At 40.1% G+C, this 14,444-nt stretch overlaps 2 protein-coding genes across 4 annotated transcripts in view; both read left to right on the top strand.

Annotated features, from left to right (window-relative positions):
- Positions 1-69: 69 nt before the first annotated feature.
- Positions 70-5,372, top strand: LOC6612088 (transmembrane protein 214-B). 3 transcript variants are annotated; one of them, XM_002036569.2, is made up of 8 exons: positions 70-382; positions 456-766; positions 823-1,437; positions 1,503-1,707; positions 1,816-1,961; positions 4,009-4,425; positions 4,536-4,654; positions 4,727-5,372. In XM_002036569.2, the coding sequence occupies exons 1-8, from the start codon at positions 262-264 to the stop codon at positions 4,839-4,841; spliced, it is 2,049 nt and encodes a 682-aa protein (XP_002036605.1). In that variant the 5' UTR covers positions 70-261; the 3' UTR covers positions 4,842-5,372. The 3 variants fall into 3 exon arrangements, with proteins under 3 accessions (XP_002036605.1, XP_032576224.1, XP_032576228.1); XM_032720333.1 differs by lacking the exons at positions 70-382; positions 456-766; positions 823-1,437; positions 1,503-1,707; positions 1,816-1,961 and adding exons at positions 2,237-2,259; positions 3,802-3,921; XM_032720337.1 differs by lacking the exons at positions 70-382; positions 456-766; positions 823-1,437; positions 1,503-1,707; positions 1,816-1,961 and adding an exon at positions 3,794-3,921 and having other exon boundaries at positions 4,727-5,370.
- Positions 5,373-6,286: 914 nt separating this feature from the next.
- The window catches only part of LOC6612085, a 37,155-nt gene continuing 28,997 nt past the window's right edge, over positions 6,287-14,444 (top strand). The window contains exons 1-3 of the mRNA XM_032726055.1: positions 6,287-6,662; positions 9,002-9,061; positions 9,142-9,284. Coding sequence (XP_032581946.1) covers positions 9,146-9,284 — 139 coding nt within the window. The 5' untranslated portion in view covers positions 6,287-6,662; positions 9,002-9,061; positions 9,142-9,145. The remainder of the gene's footprint in view (positions 6,663-9,001; positions 9,062-9,141; positions 9,285-14,444) is intronic.

The following is a 14,444-nucleotide window of genomic DNA, read 5'->3' as shown; positions in this document are numbered from 1 at the left end:
TTTAACTGCAATTGGCAGCTCTACAAACACATTTAAAACATAGCTACATTTATTTAGTTATTTAATATATGTATTACAACAAAAAGCAGGCAGCTGCTTTAAAATCACATTAAAAAGCTATCGGTAATTCAACCACTGAAAGTAGGCCACATCATTTTAAAGTCGCGTTGGCCACACTCTTGGCTTGTTGCTTTTTACTCTGCCGGCCACTTGCATTTCCCGATTTCATTTAATACCATCGATTGAAAGACTGCTCGCAACATGTCGGAACAATGGGAGGTGGTTACCAAGTCGCGCAAGCAAAAGAACCTGGACAAGAAGGTGTCTGCGCACAACGAGCAGAAGCGCATCGCGGCCCAGTTACCCAAACTGGAGGAGCTGTGTAAGAATCTTTCAAAAAGTGCACCTGGCAATGCGATTACATGTTTGTGCCTGCCCTTTTATTCCCTTCGCAGTGCCAACTCAGCGGTATCGCAATTTGTTCGGCTCCAGCGGCACCAGCAGCAGCAACAATAACAATAGCAAGTCCCATTCCCCAGCCAAATCTAGTTCAAGTGCCTCATCTTCCTCAAAAGCCAATAAGTCGCCAGTTAAAAAGCATACCGCAAAGAATACCTCGACCCAGAAAAGGACCACGTCGTCAGCCGCTTCTAAGCCAAAGACCCTGGAGCTGGCCTTGAGGAACATCACCCGGGATGATTTTGCTGCCCAACTGGAGCAGGTGAAGCTCAGTTGTCCTGGCTCTGAGCTGCGCTGGTTAAGCCATGTACGTTTCCTAAGGCAATTTATCTAAATCCTTGCTCACCTATCGTTATTCCCCAGATTGCGCTATACTTCAATGAAGCCTTGTCCTATGACTGCGATCCCATCTTCTCCGGCCGCTCGGCTCAGTATCCCAGCAACTTGGCCAGCGCCTCGCTTAAGTACTCGATTGTGGAGTTTCTGGGCAGTGTGGGCGAGCAAAACCTGGAGTATTTCTTTTACTCGCTGCTGGATAGCATGTCAACGGATCTAAACAACAATCAGACGGTGGCAGGTTACAAGCTCATCCTACAGTTGATCGGTCAAAACTGGCCGAACATTTGCTCTAGGAACCTGGCCAAGACTGCGTTGCTAAGGAACTCCTATCAGAACCGCAGCAACATCTGCCTGAGCATCCTGTGGGCCATCGGACAAGGTGGCTATCAGTCGCTAAACGAGGGTGTTCGCGTGTGGCAGAACCTGATGCTGCCCAACCTGGAGCTAAAGCAGTACACCAAGTTTGTGGTCGAGTATATGGAGCGGGCTCTGAATGCAGCTGCTGCTCGGAAGACGGCGGATCCTCTGCAGATCAACCAGCAGGAGTTCTTTGCCACTTACAATGCGCTGAATGCACCATATAACAACCTGCCGAAGGAATGGCAGCAAAGTTTGAAGCGTAGTGCGCGTTTGTTGCTTGTAAGGATGAAAACCATTGCTTGTTATCCCATTGTTTCACTGACCTCCCTTCCTCCTGTGTGTAGCAAAACTATATCAACAGTCCTGTGAGGCATGCCAACATATTCCTTACGCTCTTACGGGAAATAAGCGCCGGCTCCAAGCAGACTAATGAGATCGAAGGCTGTATTAGTTGTCTGCTCAGCAGCGGCAGAGACGATTGCCTCAGGGTGTGGCGCATGAACTACAAGAAGCAACAATTGCCCAGTCTACTGCTACTGAAAGCTATAGGTACGATCTACAGCTGTGAAAAGCCATTTAATTGGAGTTTTGTTTAACAGTAACACCCACGCTTATCGTTAATGTGTTATCTAATATCGCATTCCTAACTTTTCCCAGACGACAATTGGACCACGTCTACCCATGAGTTGGCTACGTCGACTGTGTATCACTCTTTTCTACAAGATGTGGCGGCTCTGAACGAAGAACTGCAGGGAAGCAAGCGAAACGAAGGTCACCTAGATGACTTAAAGGAGGTTTTGTTGGTGAGTGCGACTTAAGTATATCCCACAATTCCAAGCAAAAGGCTCTGACCTCAGTTCGATAAAAGCTGAATGATGAATGTGTCTTCTTTTATCTCGCATAGTTTTCTTAGAAAACTAGTATATAGCATATATACTTATTTTGTTAGCCGTTTTAAACCATTTATCCAAACTTAAGTGAAATCAGGAAGACTGTATATAAATTTAAATTTGTGCACATCTCTGGTAACACTATTTCAGTTGAGTGGTTTGGTACATTGCGTACTCTGGTCACATTGCTCTAGTGAAAAGAAAAACGAAGGTATAAACTTGTAGAACTGCCGTCCAAAAGTGAATAATTAATTGCAATCGGTGTTAAAAAGAATGACTTGAGCTTATAAAACTGCAGCTAACAAAAGTAAAACTCTTCACGTAGTAGTAGCCGTCCAATTAGTCGGTAATGAAGTTAGAGTTCTGTAGGGGGACGCTGCCAACGCGACGTCGCTGCGGGAAAGAGATGGAAAGCGCTAGCCGGCGTTCGTCCGAAATTTCTCCGCAATTCAACTGGCTTTTGAAGCCTGGAGTGAGCATAAATTAATGGCCCGCACCTTAATTATCGCGTTGTCGCAATTATTGTTGCTGTTGCAGTAGTGCAAAGTGCGTTTCGTGCATATGTGTGCGTGTCATCTTTAACGGTTGTGTATTCCGCCGTTTTGCACTGGTATTGGTGGCAGCTATAGCTGCACTTTTCCCATAGCGTTGCCATGCGGGTTCCAGTTGCCGCTAAATTTCTCCGCGCAGAGCAGACGTGTTGCTTTCGAAATGAGAGTGGGCATGGCCATCGGGCATCATAAATTGACGCATTATCAGTAACATTCTTATCAGTACACCCAATTTTCGGCTGATCTGACGCTTATTTTTATTTTCCTATTGACTGATGTGTTCCAGCTGCGATTGGCCACTCGCCTTCCGCTCCCTCACCCACTCCCCTCGCTCATCCTGCTTGTGCGCACTCTCCTCCTCTCTTCGCCTCTCCTCCGCACTCTCACTCTCATTATTGCACAGTGGTGCAGTTTCGCACGCTCACCTGAAAATCTCGCAACGCCACGATTCCCAATCCCATGGTCCAAAAAAGGGGGGCGAAAGAGAACCATTTGAAGATTTGGGCTGCTTCAACACGTGGCATGTCCACTGTGACCCTGATTCTCGCTGGCCTTCCATCATTCTTTCTTTCTTTCATTTCGAAAGCATAAAAGAGACGAAATTTAGAGGGCATAAGCCGTAGTTCATTCAACTCTTTTGTCCACAGAAATTTAAAGAATGAGTGTAAATGATACTTTTATTTAGAGGCAAGGTGTGTTATTTTTCAATAAATTTGAAAGTTTGCATTTCAACATTTAAAAAAAAGATTTAATTTTTTCATAACTATTATAAAAATACTCATACTACTTTAAATTGAGAAATTCGTTTTTAACGTTTAAAGTAATCAATAAATATATATATTTTTGAGGACAGCAGGAATGCATCACATTGAATAAAAACATGTTTTCTGCATTAAGTTTGTGCAAAATTTAAATGTATTAAAAAATTAAAATAAAATGACAATGTTAGCTTAAAAAGTATTAGGCATAGGCTGAATATTGGATATTAATTGTTTTGATCTGGACAAAATGAAATTATAACTACGTATTTAAAATTTTTAATTATCCCCACTCGCGGTTTTAGCTTACTCTCAAATCTTAGGTCATCGAGCTCAGTTGCAAAAAAAAGCTCGGTTTAAAAGCTCAAAAAGTCTCGTCATTCTTTTTAGCAAACACAATTGCAATGTTATCACAATCAATAATTAAACATCTTTTGCGAACAGCTGAGGAAAACTAGAAATACTCTTCATAATCGAAACTCATTGAAATTAAGTTAGGAAATGGCTCAGGTTAAACCGAAAAGTAACAAACAGAGCGGCAAACCAGCGCCGACCGCAAAAAAGGTAAACAATTTAACTCAATCAAATGATTCCACAATATCATCAACTATACCCAGCAATTAAGATTGTTAATAATTTTTTGCTATGTAGAGCGTCCAGGAGAAGACCAGCGCGCAGCAGAAGAAGAACAAACAGAATGCCGCGGCACAGAAAAAGAAATGCGGATGCTGCAAGTGGACCTTGGGTAGCATCTTCATCATCGCCCTGATTGCCGGAGCTCTGTGCTACGATACCGAAGTGAACGGCAAGGGCGTGTTTGAAAAATCGGCCACCGGCAAGGTGCTGAAGAATGCCGGAGTTCTGCCGCATGTCCAGAAGTCCTGGTACACGGTCATGGGCGCTGGAGCGCGGGGCTACAAATGGGCGGAAGTTAATGTGCCGCCGTACGCCGAGCCGGTGATCAAGACCACCGGCGACCTGTGGAAGCTGGCGAGGAATGCGGCCTGCAAAGCTTACCAGAACGGCAAGGGATACTTTGGCGCCAAGTGGCCCGTTGTGGCGAAGTTCGTAAGTGTCTTTTAGTCGGCATTAAGATGAGGTCATGGCCAAACCAGTTTTGAATTAATCTCTGTGTGATTTACTGGCTCCCTTGTTAATATGTTCTATCTATTTTTTAGATTGACCAATACGTGCCCAATTCGTCTGGCAAGATCGAAGCTTTTGCCTCTGGCGTTAGCGATTTAGCCGCCAGCAGCTATGAAAATGCTGCCGCGCTCATCAAGGAAAAGGTGCTTGTGTAAGTATGCCTGCCTGCCTGGCCGTTGATGTCTTCGAGACTGCATCCCTTATGATTGTGATCTTTCTTTAGTGGCCATCTCTCCCCCGAGAACATCAATCAGGCGCTGAACCAGACGCGCAACGCCGCCCTGGAGTACTACAACCAGTTTCACAAAAAGGTCGACGCATACGCCAAGCTCAAATGATTTTAAGCGTCAGGAACGCTTACTTCTCGAACAGCACATCATCAGCAGATGCAAACAGAATACGCGTCATATAGTGAAGGAAGCCCTAATTTTTCGCAATTAGTTAAAAACCCGGAAAATGTTCTATAAGTCGAAACTCAAGAAGCCATTCACATTCATCAACAACTTCTCGTTAAGTTTAATTAAGAAAAAGCAATACGAGCAAATCTTTGTGGATGCCGATAGTGTACACTAACAATCTAGTAAATTCAACCTCGATACTGATAAATTAGTGAAAGACACGAGAAATTTTCTGTTGTACAACATGTGTTTAAACATTTTTCTCCAAGTTGAGAAAACATTATTTTTAAATTCGTTTACAACGGCATGAGAGTTTTGTGAACAGTTCTATCATTGAAATTTTGTAATTGTAATTATTAAAGTGCGTTTTTTTGTGGCGATACGCGAGGTGTTAACTCTATTGTGTTAACTGAACTTAACAATTCCAACTGCATTTTGAAGGCAAACAATAGATTCAAATATTTTTATACTTTTACTCATAGTTTTCTTGCATTTGTGTGTACATTTCTGTAGACTCCCCAATACTTGCATAATAGCGCGTTACTTTTGATTCGATTTTAAATCTCATTTGTATATTTAATGGAAAACACGATTTTGCATAAATAAAATAGAATTGAAAGATGTGAAGTGAAGTCGTATTTCTCAATGTTTATCTGTGCGTTATTACGTTTTTTCGGGTATATGTATATTTGAATTGTAAGATTCTGAACACACCTGTTGGCATTGGCATCATGGCTTACACTACACACTTGTTTAAATTGGAAAAGCGGGTTGAAAGCAGTTAATATTTCCCCAAACAGACCAGAAATTAGACCAGTAATATTTATTTCCTGGGCAATTTTTCTAGAACAGTACTCTCGAAACTAAGCAGTTCATGTTTTGCAAGCAGTCGAAGAACTAAAATTTCCCCAGAATTTTTGGTGCCCATATAAGCAGTGACGAGAAATCCCTAAGCAGTGTATCATCATTCAAAGCAGTGCACACCACAATAAATCGTTCCGTATTTTTAAAAAATAGCACTTTTAAAGTTGAAGAAGTTTTATTTATAATTCTAAAACATTTATAAGCTTAGGTTTCCTTATGAAATGGCATGATTGGATGGAATTTCCTAATTGTTGTAACTAAGTTGAGTTCTAACTTTAGTTGCTTAAATTCTCCCCGCATAATTTCCCTTTTAGACGGTCATCTTGGAGACAGTCGCCCCTTCAAATACAAGGATTTTCCCGAATTCGCCGCAAAGTCAACCATTTTCGGAGTGCGGGAGTGACAATAACAACCAACTCGTCGTCCTGTTCGTGGCTGGCAGGACTCGGTTCACATCGGAACGGTTACTTGCAGCGCGTAGGAAACAACAATACGGAAAAGCTCCGGCCTCGGATGCCGCAGTATCAAATGAATTTCAAGTCGCGTCGCACGTGTTTCGTCCTTTGGCGCGGATGTGACTACGACTCCTTATCGCAGATTGTGGTCTTGGCCACGAAAGGATATCTCGCAGTTGCCGCATTCAATAGCGGTGTCGCGGTTTCCCAACTTTCTCAACTGCCGCATCTGTTTTTTCAACTTGTGCGCGAGACGATACTAACATCGTTCGGTTTCGATTTCGCTCAGTGTATAATGCTCTTGAAGCAAAAGTGAAGTTTCGAATCGGAGGCCGCTTTAAGCGGCCAGTGAAAGAATCAATTGTCTGTTAAAAACTAACTTTGGATGTTTAAATGGTTTAATTTATGGGAGATAATCGCCCAGCTGATGCTGACACCAAAAGTGAGTCGAATAACAGCTTTAAGTACATTAATATTAACCCACCTACACTGCTCTATCGCATTCAACGTGGCTCGTTTTTCCCTCCCTTGAAAAGTGGAGCACAGATAAATCAGAGAAAAACATTTATTTCTCATCGGAAATGAACTCGGACGGGCGACGTGATTTAATGCCAATCGAAAATGCATTTGTTACTCAGGTTTCTTGCAAATTATACGCTTAGCGATAGGATTGAAACAGAAAACAAAACACATTTTTTCACAGACTTCAACTGAACTGGCTGGAATCCAGTCAACAACCAAGCGAGTTTCGTGCAAAAATAAATGTTAAATCAAAGTTTTTCCAAGTTGAGATGGAAGTTTTTCCAAGTTCTCCATCGCCTTATCTGCTTTTGAAGTTCCCTCGCATTTTTCCTCTGAAATCCAGGGCAGAATGAAAAATTGGAAGTACCTAATGAGCACGTGTGTTACGGATTGACTTTGAAGTGAGTCCTCATTTCTAATGAGTTCTTGTGGTAATATGAAGTAAGGAAGGTAATTAATTCACTAAACCACAAAAAATGTAATGAGGTGATGCGGAAAGGTCAAAGTTGTTCAGTCAATAAATGAACTTTCCACAGACAGTCAATAATTGGTGTAGTTTTGGACTTTTAAAACTTTTACAAACATGTGCATCAATTTGTTAGCACTGGCTTTGATTTAAAGCATTTGTTGCGCATATTATACTATATAATAAAGTATAATTACAACATTTATTATTTAAGCAAACTCGTTAAGTACGACCATAACCGAAATTTAAAGGAAAACTTCTTGGACAATTTGGCAGCTGCCTTTAAAAAGACATGATAAAGGCCAAGGACCTCGCAGGACTCTTTGCATGCGGCATTAATTAAGTGCCGCTTGAGGGAATAGAAGTAGATGAGCTTGTCTCTCATTAATCTTATAACCTTATAAAGAATGGCTTGAATGGGGAATACTCGTATATACATATGTCCGGGGACTGCCCCCAAAAAAAGAAGACATTTAAATCGAACCGTTTTCCTCGCTCTTTTCGCCGCCTTTCGTGTTTTTCTAATTGAATTTTCCTTTCGAGCTTTATGCCTTGACTTTTCTTCTTAAAGATCAAGTGGTCTCCAGGTGCTTTTGTGGCTTTTTGGCCGGGTATCCAGGTGATTAATGTGCAAGCAGGTTTGTTTAATTAACTTGAATTTATGCCTGAAGTACACAACTTGATAAGTGGGCTTTCTTGAATTTGAGTGACTCTGCCATATAAATACAATATATACCATTAATTAACATCAGACTCTTTGTGGGCTGGTCTAACATCATAAATGCACAATTATCGCGATGAAAATTTATTTAGTTTGGCTTTAAATCATCCAAAAAGTAACAAAACATATCCGAAAACCACTAAATTCAATTAACAATCGTTGCCATGAAAATAACAATTGCAGTGCGCATTTTAAGCTGATTCCATGTTAATTTTACCACCATTGTTTGATTGGCATCGCAACAACCAACAACCCATTACATAACTGCAGCAACGGATGAAATCATTTAAGTGCTCCTGTGGTGATGATATCTGAAGGGTCGAAGGGCATGGAGTCGATATTTATTGAATACAATATCTCTTGGATCGTTCGTAAAGCACGATTGTAAAGTGCAACAAAGCGCAGTTTGTGGAGAAATTAAAATTTTAATTGGTTTTTGGCACTTGCACATTTCGTGAGTGATCAAGGCTAGCCTAGCCTTGCACACACCTTTCAGTTGGACAATTTATGTGTTTTATGGCCAAATAAAAAAACTATTTGAGTGCGGCTTGCGGGTTGTAAATATACAAAATGCGTTGGTTAACACTGCTCCTGTGACATGGTGGCGATAAGCAACTTGCCACTACAGACAATATATGGGGGCTTAACAAACACAAATGCACACATTCTGAAAAAGAGAAAATAAATTAATGCCTTTGCAATATGATACAGGATAAATGATGTGAATGGAGGACATTTATAATGAAGGCCTACGGTTAATATCAATGTTTGCTGCAGTTAAATGCTGTGCGAATATCGAATTCGTTGGAAGAAATTGGTTGCTCACATACCAACTATTGCCAACTATCCATATGACTTGAATCCCTTTGAATTTGCAAGATATAACTATTTAATTATATTCTTGGATATGTGAATCATTTTCAAAAATGTCACATTTATAACTTTTCAACGATTCAAGTTAAGTTAGGCAACACTGGAATAGCTGCAATAATTCAAATTAATTTCAACTGCTTTTAATTAATATTTCACAAATAATAGCGTTAATGAAAATGTTTCCTCCCTCTCTTTATAGAATGCACTCCAAAATCGATTGTGGAACCAAACCATTAGCAGTAATGTAAAACCAAAATACGTAAGCTTGTTGGACTAAATTACACTTATCTAACCGCCTTTGAGGTGAATAAATATAAATAAGTAAAATCCGGCTCGCAGGACCATGGCCATGGAGGGAAAATGCTTCGGTTGCATCGCAACGCCAATTCTCGTAATAATGATAAGCATTTCGAGAACTTGGACAATGCAGCAACAACACTTGAGTCCTGCCATCCAACAACATCCTGCAGTTAAATCGATGTGTAAGTAGCTCTCACTCGTATTCACACATGTTTAATTCAATAGTGCAGATATAAAGGCATATTTCAATAGCAACTCTGAGATATGAATTATGAATGCATGTGCTCTAAATTAACAATGAGCAACGCCCGTAGTTAAGTTTATTACAATTTTATGTACTATGTACATACGTATGTACTAATCAGAATTGTAAGCTAAAATTGACTATGAAGGAAGCACAAGTTAATTAGTTAGGGCAGACGGTATAAAGCATAATATATATCCAGAAAAGTCACTATTGAAAAAAGACTTATTTTCCTTGATAAATCAAATATGGTATCTTGGACTTTCTCTTCCTGACTTCATTCCTTCATATGAGCTCCTTTTTTGGCCTAATGCAGTAAATGCCTAAATCAATTATGGCCAGCAGGCGAAACGGAAGACTAGGGCAAAAAAATAGGCAAATAAACCAAATAAGCGAGCAAAGAATAAAATCTACTTAGCACATGTAGACTTTAATTAAATCATGGCCAAGAGCAGAGTGAGCACTCTTACAGGAGACACTCCGACTGCGACGAGCCATCGCGACCATCCTAATCTGCAGACACCCAGCCGGGGCACATCCTTCGCCTCCTTTTTGGTGGGCAGGAGGCGGGTCTGTTGTGTTTGTGGCTTTCGGGCGAAGGAGGCCAACGCACCATGGATTTTTATGTTTATGCTAGACATTACTTGGCCATGTTGCTTACTTTTGGTAAAAAAAAAAACAATAATGCTGTGCAATCTGTGGGCGAATAAAAAGGTAAAATCTTGGTCTAAAGTTCTCTATCATCCATGGAAAAATATTAATATTAAATCTATTTCTCAGTTATCTGATATTTTATTCCCATTGCAATAGTTTCGTCTTAAATGCATTGCAATTGTAGTTTAAAGTGCTTTCCTTAGATTTTCGTCTCACTTCCCCTTTTCAATCTGCCCAATAAACCCAGAAAAGGGAACAAATGCTCTATTTGTTAGCCACCTGCATTCGTGCTTGCTTTTCTGTTTTGTCTGAGTTTTTCCCTTCTCCATATAACTTCGGCTTTTCCTTCTGCTTCTGCTGAATGGCTATTGACTTTTCTTGGCTAGTGACTTGCTGATGTGGGCAATACCAGAGGGAAACAGGCGTCATAAGGTAAACTCAGCCGGCTGTTCCACACCTAGTCGTGTTTTGGGCAAAAGTCAGCCGCAAAAGTGCAGACAAGCAAATCGAAGTCGAGGTGCAGGCGAAGATGGGCAGGATACGCCAGTCCCGAAGGACCTGCAGCAGCCACCTGACTGAAGAAGGGTCCGGAAAAATCAACTGTAACTTTTCACTTGTTCGACTTCAACTTGACCAGAACGTTACAAGAAATGCGGGAGGGCAGGCTGGAAAATGATCGTTAAATAATTTTATTGTTCTCACAGCCTGGCCGCACAATTAAACTTGAATTTGTGCGAAATCCTGAGACCATAAAGGGGAATTTGTATAAAATTCAAAAATGCTGCATAGGCAGTTGTCGTGCCAATTAATAAAAGTTACGATTATTTTGTAGCAACAAAGGAGATTACAGAGTGGCGATTGTGACTATTGTTGCCTCGTTTAAGAAAACGCATAAAAATGTTCATAAAAAAAGGCTTTCCTGCAATATGTTTTTAAGTGGTATTACAGGAAATCATTTTACAACTTTGCTTTGTAAAATAAGTCAGATTTCAATTATTTTGATGTATGTTCATTTGTTTTAATTAGTGACCATTCAATTTAGTTGGAAGTGATTTCATGTAGCTGCAATCCTTTCCTTTTAAGCAGGAAAACAATGGTTAATTATTCCTTCAAGGATACAAATGAATGCTATTTAATAATCATAAATTGCCTGGTGAGGTAACTTCAAGAACAATTGTATAATCGTATGTACACTTGTGCACGAGAAAGCAATTTTATTTTCCATCCGATATTCCACTTTGGTGGGGCACAACTTCATGGCATTGTTGTGTGTATGTTGTCCTGCAATCAGGACCCTTGGCTATTACGGCGTGGATATAAGGAAACCATATAAATACAAGCTCATAAAAATCATGGCTGCATGTCCTTTGTGTGTTGAATTGTGGCTAGCAGTCCTGCCCCCACAATTGTTCGCCACTTTTTCTTTTTTTTTAGGTCAGCCCAGATGTTTTTCATGCTTATTTACCAATATGTTATGATGTATTTACTGGAGCGGTTTTATTTCTTCTTACCATTAGTTAAAAATATCAATTTGCTAGCAACCAGCAAGTACGAACTTTGAACTTTGCCATACGTTTTCCGTATATCCTTTTGCCAAATATCATTTTAGAACTAAAGTGATATTTGCTGGATGATAGTACCATGATGCTTCGCTCGATAGATATTGCATTTAATTTCGCCTAATATGCCAAGCACGTTGGCCGAAATGCAATCTAATTTGAATGACTTAACGAAGGGCCAAAAAAAAATGGATGCCATATTCTGGGGCCAGAAACAAATGCGAGTTGCACATGTGGCACATATCGTAGCTGTGCCGCACACATATCTCCTGCAGTCAGATGCAGATAAGCAGGATGTGCCCATCCTGCTGCCCCGTGTAATTGCATGTTCGTAACTGGATTCGAAAATCATTTGAATCGGTTTAAAAATATAAGGGAAATCTAGGTAAATGGCAGTGCTTGAATTTATTAGGCCATAGAAGAGAATTATGTGACATATAATAATTTTTAAAATATTTATAGATAAAACTGTTGCTGAAAAATATTCTAATTTACTTGGAAAACACATTCTACGTTCCTTAGTCTCTGAAAAAATAGTTCAATTTGAAGCAAAATATTCCTAAAAATACATTAAGAAGGACCTTATGTTATTAAACTCCTGGATAGACTTAAAGATCCACATTTGTTCAATTACGATGAAATCCATTCACTCAAGTACTAGACTAAAAACCAATTTCGATACATGTGTAAATAATGATTTTGTTCTGCGGTCGCTGGAGTGAGTTGTATTCGTTCAGCTGAAATAATCGTTAGGCATAAATTTCCGCCGAAAAAATATTAGCTTTCTGTGCTGTTTCACCTAAAGCGTCTGAGTTTAGCTCAACATCTTGTGTCCTGGATTTCCTTGTGGTGTGGCCAAATCTGCAGCAAATCTTTTCCACTGTGAAAACATTACCCTTACGTGGCATAAAAGTTGACATATGTAAGCTGCGATGCACATATATAGCCTTTTATATACAAATATATACGATGTAGGGGCATGTATTGCTTGTGACAATAGGCCAAAAAAAAAAAAAAAAATCAAAAAGCAAGGCACACATGGGTATAAATTTTCGGGGGTTTTGTTTTGGGGGTTTGGGGCGAAAGTTGCCTCCAAAAGCCGTTCTGTTAGATTTATTTCCGTTTTTCTCACTTTTGTTGCAACTTTTTGTTTGGGTTTGTTTGGAGTTTCTGGTTGTGTTTGGCAAGATATGTGGGTTTAGTTTATGTCGGGTCTAGACTTTAGTTTAGTGTTTTGCATGCCGAACAGTTAAATGAACGTTTTTTGTGAACTTTTCATTTTAATATCGTTCTCTCATTTTTTATACGAAATATATTCATTCTTTATTATGTTTGTACACATAGCCAAGTTGTAACAATATGTGATGCAAATGAGCACTAAATTACGCGTTTATATATTAAAGAAAAGTTACAACATTGTAATTAAGCTAAACTGTCAAGGAAGTTGTTACCACGCCCCCCGTGCAGGAAAACCCTCATATACCTATCGTAACATACGCACTCGGATACATTTCCCCCATCACAGAATTTCCACAAACTATTCAGAGTCAGGGATACGATACTGGGCTTGAAACTAGAAGGGCAGAGTGCACAAGACACGATAGCAAACAAGCTAACTACAAACGGTATGAAAATAGGTTCACACACGCATTGCAACTAGGCAAACACTCAATATATAGAAACTTGGATTATACTACTAAGTTACTTGATAAATTGCTAAAATTCCTAGTTAATAATTAAAAATAGTTATCCATAATAAAACAAAACTTAAGTCCATTTTCCAAGGGACTCCTGCTACATCACAGCCAGAGAAATTAATTACAATAAAACGTAATGGCCCATTGATGGCAGTGCCCACTGTATCCGAAGTGCTCCAAACTAGCAGTAACCTTTTGTCGGTCCCATCGCCCATCACCCATCACCACGCTACCGGACTCCCGACTCCCAACTCCCGATTGTAGTCGACTGATAAGAGGAGCTCCTGGTGGTGGGAGTGGGAGCTTGGGAAATGGCGGCGTTGGGCAAATCGCGAAGGGATCCTGGTGGAGCATAGTGGAGAAGCTGCAGCAGCAACAACAATTTCGCTAAATTACAAACAATGCTTATTTGTTGTTTATCTGTGTAAAGCATCTCTGTGACACTTTCAGGCCACGGCAGACTTGCCAGAAGGGATGGCGGAATGGCAGGACGAAGGACGAAGGGTACGGACTGAGCAAATGAAGGGGAACCCCCTTCGTTCGTAATTGAGTTGATAAAGCTTTCGGTGCGGCGCACTCGCACTGTTTGTGTAATTTGTGTAATGCATGCAAAGTTAATTACCTCGGGGAGCTTGGTAATTAGAATTGTGATTGAACGCGCCTCGCAGTGCCGTTGACATACCATTCCATTCTAAACCATCTCATCCAAGCCCATCCCATCCTAACCCATCCTTCCTAACCTATGCCATACCCAGCAGCCTCTTGGTATAAATCAACACCACAAATTGGCCTTGACAAGCCATCATCTATGGGTTTCTACATCTATCTTAGCCACCTGATTGTTCTCGTCTCATTTGACGCGTATTGTCGGAAAGTTGGCAGACGATTTTCAATTAACACGGCCGGAAAGTTTGTCGAGCACTTGAGCGTGCGTTTTGGCCAACGAATTATTGCCATTATTTTCGAATATTTTTTTTTGGAAAATAAACTCAACTCAAACTTGAATCAATACAAACTTTGCAGACGAAATTCGTGAAAGGTGAAAGCTTAGGAATGCGTTAAACACCTTTCTTTTAAAAAATTAAATTTACTGAATTGTTTTTTTATTATATTAGTTTAATTAACTATGTATACATTTGCTAGTCCACTTCAGTTGTTTATTGCCTTTTTTTTAATATTTCCTTTTTT

This window comes from Drosophila sechellia, chromosome 2L, assembly GCF_004382195.2.
Source record: "Drosophila sechellia strain sech25 chromosome 2L, ASM438219v1, whole genome shotgun sequence".
In the NCBI taxonomy this organism is placed as follows: domain Eukaryota; kingdom Metazoa; phylum Arthropoda; class Insecta; order Diptera; family Drosophilidae; genus Drosophila; species Drosophila sechellia.
This window is presented reverse-complemented; position numbering and strand designations above follow the sequence as displayed.

Bases quoted from the DNA above. Each gene is read 5' to 3' on its own strand.
- LOC6612088 (XM_002036569.2), top strand. From the start codon at position 262: ATGTCGGAACAATGGGAGGTGGTTACCAAGTCGCGCAAGCAAAAGAAC. The intron at 767-822 runs GTACGTTTCCTA...GTTATTCCCCAG, and splicing joins AGCTGCGCTGGTTAAGCCAT to ATTGCGCTATACTTCAATGA. The intron at 1,708-1,815 runs GTACGATCTACA...AACTTTTCCCAG, and splicing joins ACTGCTACTGAAAGCTATAG to ACGACAATTGGACCACGTCT.